This window comes from Peromyscus eremicus, chromosome 1 (assembly GCF_949786415.1).
Source record: "Peromyscus eremicus chromosome 1, PerEre_H2_v1, whole genome shotgun sequence".
Taxonomy (NCBI): Eukaryota; Metazoa; Chordata; class Mammalia; order Rodentia; family Cricetidae; genus Peromyscus; species Peromyscus eremicus.
This window is the reverse complement of record NC_081416.1, coordinates 115,996,640-116,009,022: the sequence shown is the minus strand read 5'-3', so window position 1 is coordinate 116,009,022 and position 12,383 is coordinate 115,996,640. Positions and strand designations below refer to the sequence as shown.

Below are 12,383 nucleotides of genomic sequence, written 5' to 3'. Positions count from 1 at the left end.
CACACACACACACACACACATACACACGCGCGCGCGCGCGCTCAGGGATGCACACACTTCTTTTGTGCTGTTTCCACAGTCTTCTTTAAAACTCTCACACCTCCAGATCAGTCTATGCCACATACTAGGTTGGTCTGGACTAACATGACAACAGGATTCTCCATGGCACTTCTGTGCTGTTTGTCTGCAAGTTCTGTCGGGTGGTCTTCTACACATCAAATTTTGAAAGCTTGTTTTTATTTTATGCATGTGAGTGTTTTGCCTGAATGTGTGTATGTACTCCATGTGTAGGCAGTGCCTGTAAAGTCCAGAAGAGGGCATCAGATACCCAGAGACTGGAGTTAGAGTTGTATGCTGCTGTGTAGGTACTGGAAACTGAACCTGGGTCTTTTGCAAGAACAGCCACAGCTCTTAACCACTGAACCATCTCTCCAACCCCTATGTATCATGAAAAACCAAAGACACAGTTCTGCAGTCTCAGTGCAGACATCTACTCCATAATCTATAACAATGTTTTGTCATTAGTAGAAAAATAATGTTCCCAGAGCTGGGAGATGGCTCACTTGTTGGGCAAGCCTGAGGGCTGGAGTGTGAATTTCCAGTGTCCATGCCATCCATGTAAATGCCAGGTAGGCATCTCCACCTAATGTCCCAGGCCTTGGGAGACAGAGACAGGGTCTTCGGAGCTAGCTGGCTGGCTAGACTAACTAGCTGAATCGGTGAGATCTGGGTTCACATGAGAGACCCTGCCTCCAAATACAAGGTGGAGAGTGCTTGAGGAAGACACCCAACAGCTCTGGCCTCCACCAGCATACATACAGGTGTGTACATGCACCTCCAGGTGTATTCACACCCATGAGAACATGCATACACATGCGTACACACATGCATTTACATCACACACACACACACACACACACACACACACACACACACACACATACACACACGAGAAAAAGGAAAATGCAATGTTCCTAGCAGTGTCACCTTTCATGATCTAAGTGGTGTTTACCTCATTAAGAAACATTGAGAGTATCATTCTCAGACAAGTTTTGTGGAGATGATGTTATCAGGGTCACACTAGATTCCATTAAACAAACAAACAAACAAACAAACAAACAAAAGACTACCACATGCAACATCACAAGACTTGCATGTTGTAAAATGGCTGGGGAGAACAGTTCCAAAGGAGGGTGTTTCCCACCCACTGACTCACTCAGAGGCCTTAGCTGAGGGACGCTCTGCCATCCTGGCCATTTTCCCCCAGGTTGGTGCCTTGCTCGTTACGACTCCAGCCAGAAGGACAGGGAGAGAGAGCACACATGTCCTCTTAAGCCAGCAAGCAGTGACACGCACATTCTGGTCACAGCCACCAAGAAGGACAAAGCAGCTTAGGAAATGGAGTGTCTAAGCACCTCCTCACAGTGGTGTCTGAGCTTGTCCACGCTGCTGTCACCAAACGCCTGAGAGTGGGAGACGTAGGAAGGAGATGTTCTGGTGATTGGCAAGTCTGGGGTCCAAAGCTGTTGTATCTCTCTCTACTGCGGCAGTTTGGATCCTGGATCTTGCCCAGAGGCACCTGTATTAGAGGCGTGGCCTCCAGGCCACAGCACTGCTGAGTGGGTGGAGCCGTTAACAGTTGGGACCTAGTGGACTGAGCTCACGCTGGGGCACACCCTTGATGGGGACATCAAGAGCCCCAGTCTTTTTCGGTTTGTCACCTACTGTGAAGCGCTGTCACCCCTGGGACAAATGGGCCAGGAAGGGAAACCTCTGAGACTACCAGCCGAAGCAAACGGTCCACCTTAAAGATTGCTTTTCTCGGTTCTCTGTCACTAAATGACTAAAATGGCACACATCCACCACAGTGAACTTTTGCCCCGTGTGTTCCCAGCAATCCTGGATGCCCAGAACCGCGGTCCCTTCTTAGACACAGCCCCTCAGGCAGCTTGACATCTTTCCTGCTTGTCAGGCCCCTGCTGCCCTTGCTCAGCTTGTAGAGGTTGGATTGAGGCCACTTGAAGCAACAGTGACGAAGGACAAATCATAAGCCCTTGACACATGTCTGGGTTCCTCTGGGTTAGTTAGGTCTCTGAGAAGTATTCGAGACAGCAGCTTGCTTCCCTTCAGTTCTTTAGGGCTCTTGAAGCAGATAGCTTTCCTAGCATCCGGCTCTCAACCTCCGCTCTTTCCTGGTGTCTTTTCTCACAGACCCGGTCATTCTCAGCCTTCTTATGCTAGCTCTCCAGCTTCTACAGGGAGTAACTAATATGCATGAGCACTTAGTTTTACCCATCTTCATTTTTAGAGCTCCTGGTCTGTGGTCTGCTTTCAAGGTTGTCTCATGTAAAACTTGGACCAAATGCTCTTCTGTGACCTCACAGGCATCACAGGCACTCATACCTATCACACACACATTCTCACCACTGCTGCCTTCTGAGTCACTGTCTCTGGCTGCAGGTTTTATTGTGCCAATGCCCAGCTCTGGTAACAGTTTCTACACTGAGGTAATAGTAGCCACCTTTTCCAAGAGACTCAAGAAATGAAGGATGGAAGTCTAGGTATAGAGTTTCCCTTTAAAGAATTGAGCGTAAGTGACTCACTCACATCACCTCCCTCCCATCCCACTGGCCAGGGCTTAGTCATATGACACATGCAGCTGGAGATCCAGATCTTACCTTTAATTCTATCGCCATGGAAGAGGAAGAGGAGGAAGAGTTGGGTAGACAGAGTACAACTCCCACCTGCATATACTAGAAAGTTAGTGGAAGAAAGTGCCTGTTCTGTTACTCACGGCCTTCTGTTGGGGGCTGCAGACTCCATTTCGGTTCAAATGTGGCACTTGGGCGCAATCTTACAAGCGCTGTGGAGTCATACGTTAGAATCACTTAGGTGTGGGCAGACATTTTTGGTAGAGGGCCAGTCAGTAAATATGTTCGACTTACGGTCTCTACAGGGCTGTGTGGTCTCTGTAACAACTACTGAACTTCATTATTAGATCGTCGAACATGTCCATAGATGAGTGAATGAGCGATAACTGGGTTTCATTCCTACGTTATCCAGCCAACAGTTTGCCAATCCCTGACATGACTCACTGGGAAATCCGTGTAGTTGCCTTTCAAGTGTCTGTGCACTTGAGTGGTTTACTCCCAGAAACACATCCTAAAGGAATAATTTGAGCACAGAATATTCTTGTATACCTGGTAAATACTCTCTGAGAAATTGTATATGGGAACAACCTGGTGGCTGGTTATTTATCTGTAGACACTTTGTTGATAGTTGGACAATGATAAGTAGGTTTTGGCAGATTAAGTGAGATACTGTGTGTCTACTCAAATGTCGTGATGTATGGATTATACAGAACCACAGTTAGGTGTGAAGTGCAATAGAAAAGAAAAAGTTAAGCGGTTCCCATGACGGCATGGTCATAAACACAGATGCATGTAGGCCGGCCGAGCTATGCTATCGGCAGTATTCATTTGTTTTGAAGATATCTTTAACGTTGTATTTCAACAACACATATTTGCATAAATGCAAATCCTCCATTGGGAAAGTCAGTGGCTTTGAAGAATTGTCATGACCGCTTTAAGGAAGTCGTGCATCCTGTTAAACATCACCACTTTCTCTGGCTGCTAGGAAGCACACTGCCCCTTGGCTGTCTGCTGCGGATAACCTGCAGCCTGCTTTGCTGGGCCAGTCCCAGAGTATGTCTCTTACCCCAATCATCTGTTAGTAGTGCCTGCCTCCCTGTCTCAGAACTCTGGTTATTTGGATGAAATGTATAGTTTTGTACATTTTATGATTTGCCTAGTTTGGGCCTGAAATGAATCTTTACTCTGAATACAGATTTTTCTAGAAGCCATTTCAAGCTTTCTGTTTAGAAAAGTGGTGGATATAAAGAAATGAACTAAAACTTTGGAAATGAGTACAATCCCACCTTTCACCTCCAGGGTATTATCTTTGAATAAAGCCGACCCCAGCCATCCAGCTAGTTCTGGCCTTGCCTTCCTCCCTTCCAGCGTGCACCCGACTAGGGCTTTGTTCCTGGAGACAGAATTCCAGGACCTGGGATGAGGTTCACCCAGAACACCATCTCTTACTGGCTGTGAGATGGACCTGGCTTCCTTTGGTCCCAGTCTCAGACTGGCAGTGTGGAGACAGGAGTTCTGTGAGGGATAAAGCATCTGAATGAAATGTCAGGAAAAGGTACAGGGTCCCCAGCATTGGAGGTCCGCAGTATGCCGGTGTCGTCTCTGTTGCTTTGTGCATGGGCCTCCTTTCTTCCTCATGCTAATGTCACCGAGAGTGACGATGGGAACAAAACCACGGTAACTAGTAATGATGTTCGCCGCTACACTGCAGTGTGGCACCGGGTTAGATAGTCTACTAGATACATGCAGCTCTGATACTGATGGACCCCATCTTACACATAAGTAAGGGGACTCGGGGGATCAAGTGGGAGTTCTCTGTAGGTCACACAGTCAGTACGTAGCAGTAATAGGTACCTTCCCTTGCAGATGTCCTCATTTATACCATTAAGAAGGGATGCTCGGGGATGGAGCAATGGCTCAGTTTTGGTAAAATGCTTGCCATGCTGGTGCGAGGACCCGAATTCAGATCTTCTGTGTCTACATAAAAACACAGGTGTAGCAGTGTGCACCTCTTAGCCCAGGAATGGGAAGGTAGAGACAGGAGGAATGGCCAGCTTGTCGTGCAGAATCAGTGAACTCCATTGGTTCAGTGAGAGACCATGCCCCAAAATTAAGACAGAGAATGATAGAAGATACATGACAATGATCTCTGGTCTCCACATACAGGTACACACACACACACACACACACACACACACACACACTTATACACACACACGACACACACATACATACATGTACACATGCATAGACCACATGCACACAAGTACACACACACACAGACACACAGGTAACACATGTAGACATGCATAGACCACATACACACAAGCACACACATATACACATGTATACACATACACACCTCCCCCTAACCCCCCCCCACACACACACACAGAGGAAATCCTAGCAAGTGTAACAGAATGTTTAAGAGCATTGGGAATGATTTGTTTCAATGATTCATGATCATGGGGTGTGCAGTCAGTGTGTGTTGGTCAAGGACAAATGCCGCCTGCGTCTGGCTTGGTGGAGGGGAGCCAGGCCAGGACAAGGGAGCCCTTGGCTTCCTCACCCAGCCTGCACACTTCCAAGCTCCTGTCCCTTCTCCTTGGCCAGTAGCTCTGTCCCTCGGCAGAGGAAACTGTAAGGCAGGTGATGCCCAGCTGGCTTTTAGGACGGCTGTATCCAGAAGCTCAGTTCTCCGAGGCTGTGGAGTCACCTTGCTGCCACCGTGGCCATGTGCCTGTGCTAGCCACTTCCTTAAGTTTCCCTTGGGGTCCCCTTGTGGCACGTCTGTCACTGAGCTTTGCTGATTTGTAGGTGGAATTTTTGAGTGTAAAAGGGCCCCGCACTGTTTGTTTCCCAGGCAGAGTTTCAAAAGAAAAGAACATTTTACAGCCTGCATTAATGGGAAATTACTTTCCATTAGGATTCTGAATGATTTGCCCATAATGTTTATAAAGGAAAGGAAAAATGTCAAGCATTTCACTAACAATTTTAAGCAAAGCTCTGAAGACTCTGCCAGAAACGGATTCCAAGAACATTTTCTTCATCCTCTCTTCTTTCTAGAGGAGGAAAAAGGACAGAGAGCGTTGAAAGGATGTAGGTCAGTTAGGCAGACTACGTCGTGGGCCTGAGATAGAGCATTGCTAGGTAGTTAGAAGAGCGAAGGACGTGAGCCAGGGTGGAGGAGGGGACTCGTACTGTGGAATGAGGGAGTGCAGACCCTGGCCAAGAGAAAGGCATGTCTGTCCAAGCCCCCGTGCACATGGTCACGGTCTTTTATCAGCTCAAGTTGTCCCTTTGTCCCCAAGGAGAAAAGGAAGCTGAGGAAAGTCCCTGAGCTGAACTCTGAAGCATGAATCTTAAAGAGTCTTATTAATAAAAACAAACCTGGAGCCAGGTATTGGGGTGAACGCTGGAAGATCAGAGAAGCAGAACAAGCCACAGCTTCCTCACCTCGACAGTTCCTCAGCTGATCCTGTTTCCTTAGACTGGATGCCTCTGAGTCCTTATCCAGAATGAGTCTCAGCTGAACTATACTACTCAAAAGCTTAAAAGCTTAACCAGGCCAAAAGTTTAACCAGACTAGTTCCTGGTATTCACGCCTTATATACCTTTCTGCTTTCTGCCATCACTTCCTGGGATTAAAGCCTCACTTCCTGGGATTGAAGGCGTGAGTCACCATGCTTGGCTGTATCCTTGAACACACACAGAGATCCAGGTAGATCTCTGCCTCTGGAGTGCTAGGATTAAAGGTGTGTGTCACCATGCTTGGCTGTTTCCAGTGTGGCCTTGAACACACAGAGATCCAGGTAGATCTCTGCCTCTGGAATGCTAGGATTAAAGGCGTGTGCTACCACTGCCTAACCTCTATGTTTAATACTGTGGCTGTTCTGTTCTCTGACCCCAGATAAGTTTATTAGTGTGCACAATATTTCGGGGAACACATGCCACCACAGAACTCTGTACCTGGGCAGTTCTCAGAAGATCATGGGTTAGAAAACACTTGAGACCTGTGTTCCAGAACCTTCCCCACCCCTGGGACCTTGTATGGGGCTCTGGGTTGTCACTTACTCTACATTAAATCGAGCGGGCTGTATTTGACCTTTACTGTGTATATGTTTTAGCAGTGTAGTAGGCGTTAGAGGAAGGCTTGAATACACATTCAAGGGCAGACATTAGGAGAGAGGCATTTGGGAAAAGGACAGTACACACCCCAGACACAGGCTCAGGCTTCCCCGTCACAGCCTCATACACTTACGCTTTTGGGTTTCGGTGGCATCTGTTCACGAAGCTTTCTTTTTCCTTCTCCACTGAGATTCCTGAAGGTTCTGTTGTGACAGCTAAGGGTTAACAGGCCCGGCCTGAGATCCGCTTCACGTGTGTAGAGAAGGCTGAGGGTCGTTAACAGATGTGTGCCATGGGCAGTCAGGACAGGCAAAATAAATCTCTCAGATGACTTGCGTTAAGACATTTTACTTCTCGTTAGGTATAAAAGAGACTTTTATAAATTTCTTGACACTTTACAGGCTCCTCAGAAATAGCTTCGAGAGCCCCAGTTATTCCTCTCATGGGTGCCAATCTCCTGGGATTACATTGCAAAATAAACATGTATTCAACAGGGGAAGGCAGGGCCTCCAAGTTAGAAAAGACATGCACTTTGCAGTAGGAGCATGCACGTTTATTGACCTAAATTTCCGAAGAGGAAATTAAAATTTCACAGAGTCCTGAGGATGGAGTTCGTTCAGGGAGCAGGTTTGTCACTCATTTCCTCCACAGCCATTTCTGCAGCTCCTGGTAGTGGTCCTGACTCATGCCATTGCAAGGGTGAGATCAGCAAGGGCACAGGGGTCCCACAGTGTGGTTCAGATTCCGGCAATTAGGGCCAACTCTGGGTAGATTTCTTGGCCTCTCCAGACGGATCTGGGCTTGTGTGGAATGAAGGCGCTGGGCTTCCTGTGCTCGGTGCCCTGAGCTCTGAAGGCTGTGTCTATTACGTGGTCTCTGAGCTCTTGGCATCCTTAACATCTTAAACGTTGTCAGGTTGAGCATCTAATATTTCTGATAGTGAGAAGTCATTATTAGTAAGTAAATTGTAAACTATTATGTTTGTCAGTCAGGAGTCAGGAGCTGCTGGTATGAGGAAGGATCTGAAGCCCTTTCCTATTTTCCAAGCTAAAGGAGGCACTGGAAGAGAAAGACTTTCTCACTGTACAGAATAGTTTCCCAGAATTCGTCTACATGCGCTGCCACAGAAGTTCCTGAGAGCCATAATACATAGCCTCTCACCCAGCTTTGGGGATTTCAATAGAACTTGGTGGAAATGGTTGTGTTATGTTATCTCAAATGCAGAATATCTTATAGCTGTCTATGTAACATGGCTAAGCTATAAGCTAACATTTCAAACATCATAATCCAAATATTAATATAGATGTTAATTAAAAAAAACAGTGTGGAAGTCCATTGTCTCTGGGGATTATGAGCAGGGCGGCTGTATAGCACAGTTCCAGGGGACTCTGAATTCATACAGTGACAACCCCTGAAGGGGTGATCTATGGCACTTCCCTTTCATGGAGAATGAGAGCCCAGGATGGCCGGGCCAGTCTTGATGATTCTTAGAGGAACACCTGGAGTCCTATATTTGTGCAGAGTCTTTTGATTTTCTAGTATTAGTGACTAAGACATGCTGTACAGAGCAAGAAGTAGCTCTGCCCAGGGCCATCTGTCAGCTGGTCCTTATAGCAGTCCCCAGAAAGCCACCTCTGATGACAGCCATGTCTTTCCCATTCCCCATGTCTTGGCATGGTGCTAGTTGAGGGGGTCACCAGTCAGGGGGTAACTAAATGGGCCAGCACTGCTATAGAATCTGCACCAGTCATCCCAGTAGACAGCGCTGGCCTTTGTCACAATAGGGCACAAGCTTTTTTTTTTTTTTTTTTTTTAATTAACCACAAGTGACGACCTGTGTGGATGGCGCACGGTTGGTATAAGGTTAAAACAAATCGCATGATTTATTTCTATGATGATAGCGAATAAACTTGCATCCCCCTGATAAGCAATTTCAATAAATCACCTGTTGTAACAAATAATGGGCTGTTATTTCTAAAAAAAAAAAAAAAAATTATAGACTTTACTTAGCAGTTTGCAATGTAGCCATCATAGATTAAGATTTAAATTTTAAGTTGTATAATCCCAGTACTTGGGAGGTTCAGAGGATCAGCACAGGGAGTTTAAGGCTAGCTGTGTGTGGGGATAGGCTGGAGGTTGGGGCAGGGCTTCAAGGAAATTGAGACTCTGATGATCTAGCCCAGAGCTTGGGCCTAGGAACTGCTAGTTTCTATCTAGTCTGATGAATACAAATTGTAATTTCGACATGGTGAGAACAAAATTGTGTGTGTGTCTGAGTTATACACCAATGTTACATCTTAGTCTGCTATGGGAAAAGTATTAACCTCAAAAGAATTTAGAACTAAACTGTGAGATTATAAGTTTTGGAGCAAGAAAGCCTGAACCAAATATGCACCTTCTAACTCAAAAGAAATAGTTTGGTACAGGTTGAGCATCGTGCCTGGCCTAGAGCACACGCTTGACTGCTGTGAAGGAGCCTGAGTTAGAAATCAACTTTTGAGGCTGGGTTATGGAGCTGAGTTGGCAGAGCGCATGTCTGGCTTGCATGAAGCCCTGGGCTGGATCCCCAGTACTGTGTTAACTGGGCCTAGTGATGTGTTGTTATAATCCCAGAATCTGGGAGGTAGAGTCCAGAGCATCAGACGTTTAAGGTCATCCTCAGCTACATAGGAAGCTTGAGGCCAGCTTGGCCTGGAGACAAGTGGGGGAAGGGGAAGACCAGTGAGGGGAGACAGTGAGGTGGCGGGGAGAGAAGAAAAGGGGAGAGAAGAGGAAGAAAATGTCGAGTTGTGGTTTTGCCCCAACATGGGTAGGAGATAAACTACTGAGTCAAATTCTTCAGGCATAGTCAGATCCTAGGGTGACTGTCTTGTGGAAACAACTTCCAGGACACTTGGGTTTCATTCCCCATTGAAACGCTGATCCTCTCTACTAGCCAGGCTCCTCCTCTGAGCCTTGGTAGCCCTTAGGTGTCGCTTAAGAAGTAAGGCAGCACTGTTGAGCGTTTGGACGTGAGAAAAGGAAGAGAGTGGGGAAGAAGTTGTGCCCTTGCCCCTCCCCCAGCTGCAGCCAAGAAGGGTGGAGGGGGTTCTGGGTGCGGAGGGAACTACAGTCCCATCTCTGTCACTTTGTGCTTCTGGGTCCCGGTGTTGTCCTCTGTGCGGCAGGGGTAAAGTTGTTCTAAGGATAAAGTTAAAGCCTGTAAGTTAGAGGTGCTGGGCACGGTACTCGCTACATGTAAGAGCCCACAGCACAGCCACTGTTGATACTACATAATCGGTTGTCTGATTTCCCAGCCTACCACAGACTGAAGGCAGCAGAGTAGAAGGGCCTGAGGGACTGCTTCGGGAAGGTCCACTGGCAGCGGGAAAAAGTGACAGACAGGTCGCAACCCCGGCTACAAGGGAGGCAAGAAAAAAGCTATATTTTTTTAAACAAACAAACAAACAAACAAAACGTGGGAACAAAATCTCAAAAGACGCAACAGTGTGGGGCATTTACTAAAAGACAGGTCAGTAGCTTCCGGGAGACCCCATGCCTTGTGCTGACAGGGTGCCTCCATCCCCCCCTCCTCCCGGACTCCCAGAAAGTAGGTGTGTGTGAAGGAGATCAAGGGTGCCTTCGTTCATGGTGTTTGGACAGAGTGCTTCCCGAGTCTTGAGATTCCCGGAGTCAAGGCCAGCAAATGAGAGAGTTTTGGAAACCCCTTTGGTGGTCTGAAAGATAGTCAAGATCAGGCCTGATAGAAGAGCTTCAAGTTTTCCTGCTTGGGAAGAGAGCGTCCCCTGCTCACCACCCCTCCCTCAAAGTCAAGTGTGGAATCAGCTTGAGAACAGCTCCCCAGCCTAAGGAAGGGGGGGGGGGCGAGGGAGCGAGGGAGAACAAACCAGGCACTCTGCTCTGGTACAGTGCCCAGGATGCTGGTGTCTAGGGAGTGGGTGTGTTTCAGATGGCAGACTCCAGGCACAGGACGAAGGACATCCCAGAGGGTGGGCAGGGTTCAGGAGAGGAGGATGTTCTCAGCTTTCCTGGGCCTGCGAGCTCCCTGGGACATGTTGGACTGAGCATCCAAGCTCAGCTGAAGGGCAGGGATAGGCTGAGAGAGAGAGAGAGAGAGAGAGAGAGAGAGAGAGAGAGAGAGAGAGAGAGAGAGAGAGAGAGAGGAGTTGAGGTCGGCTGAGGTGTGGAGAGGGGATAAAGCTGCCCACTGCTACCTGGAGATGTACAAGGTTGAGTGGTCCTCAAAGTGGCCTCTGCCCCGGGCGGGGGTCACAACTCAACACTGCCTTCTCTGTCCCTAACATGGGAGGGAAACGGTAGTAACTAGTCATTGAATGAAACCCCTTGTCTCTGAGGCTGAGGTGTGACTGTTGCCGCACACAAGGTAAATACTAACACCGAGGAGGTTTGCAGCTGGGTAAGATGAGGCATTATGGGATTGGATGGCTACTACATGAAAAAAAAAGTCAAAATTTGTGTATGCCAGTGACACTTTTGAGTAGGAACTTGGGCAAACTAGGATGAGGTTGAGGGATGTGCACTGGGAAGAATTTTCGTGAGGTTAAGATGGGACCCTCTATTGTTAGAAAGCGGACCACATCATAGCCAAGAGGGAAACGAAGTTTGGTTTAGGAAGAATATGGTTTCTATCTCTGTTGTGTGTGGCTGAAAGAAAACTCTCTCTCTCTCTCTCTCTCTCTCTCTCTCTCTCTCTCTCTCTCTCTCTCTCTCTCTCTCTCTCCCTCTCCCCCCTTCTCTCCCATAAGGTGTAGAACAGAGCTTGAATAATAAATATTTAAGAGGAATGCTCTCTTCTCCCTGTCCACAAAGATAGACTGTGTTTCCTACCTCTCCTCTCATGTTACATTAAGGCCAGGTTTGAGAAGTAAGAGAAAAATAAACATGGCCTCCTGAGGGTGGGTGGGAGGTGCTGTGGCCTCCCCCAGTGGACCCCATGGGGTCCTGGGTGTCTGCTCCCTGGTCTAGAGCACACGGATTTGTGCTAGCCCGTAACAAACTGTGTGCACCTCTTATCCATGGTTCTAGATACCAAGAACTGCTGCAAAAGCAGGAGTGGGGGGGCTCAGGGCTCTGAGACCACAGGGACAGAGATGGGATGCTGGCTGGGAGAGCCGCTTTCCTGCCAGGAGTTTTGTGGGAAGGTGCTTACGTCTGGCAGTGGGAAACCAAGCACTTAGGCATCTTTCAGATGGGTATTTCAAACGCTGAGGAAGCAGAGATTGTCTTGGCTGGCTGCAAGTTCCATCTTCCGTGACGTGGAGTTTGTGTCCTGGAAGGCCCAGCCACTTTCTCTCAGGTGGGCAGAAATTTTATTTCTCTAGCTAGGCTTGCTATGAGTCTCCATTTAGACCAGCAGCGGAAACAGCTTGATCTTTTTTCCATTTCCACTGTTTGCCAAAAATGGAAAGAGAAAAAAAAAAAGATTAATCTTTTTTCCATTTCTTTTAATGGAAAAAAATGTAATCTTGCCATTTCAAGGTAATTCATTCTCTTCCAATGAAAAGCATAGACGGCCCATTTATTACTCACTGGCTTCAGGAAATAACTGTAGTTGATTGAGAGATGAACCCCGTCTTGGAGCTG

The 12,383-nt window shown here is 47.5% G+C and overlaps 1 protein-coding gene across 4 annotated transcripts in view; it reads left to right on the top strand.

The window, feature by feature from the left end:
- The window catches only part of Sh3gl3 (SH3 domain containing GRB2 like 3, endophilin A3), a 126,862-nt gene extending 116,661 nt beyond the window's left edge, over nt 1-10,201 (top strand). For all 4 annotated transcript variants that reach the window (XM_059272120.1, XM_059272128.1, XM_059272137.1 and 1 more), the window contains exon 9: nt 10,076-10,201. In XM_059272120.1, the coding sequence (XP_059128103.1) occupies nt 10,076-10,104 (29 nt within the window). In that variant the 3' untranslated portion in view covers nt 10,105-10,201. The remainder of the gene's footprint in view (nt 1-10,075) is intronic.
- The last annotated feature ends 2,182 nt before the right edge of the window (nt 10,202-12,383 follow it).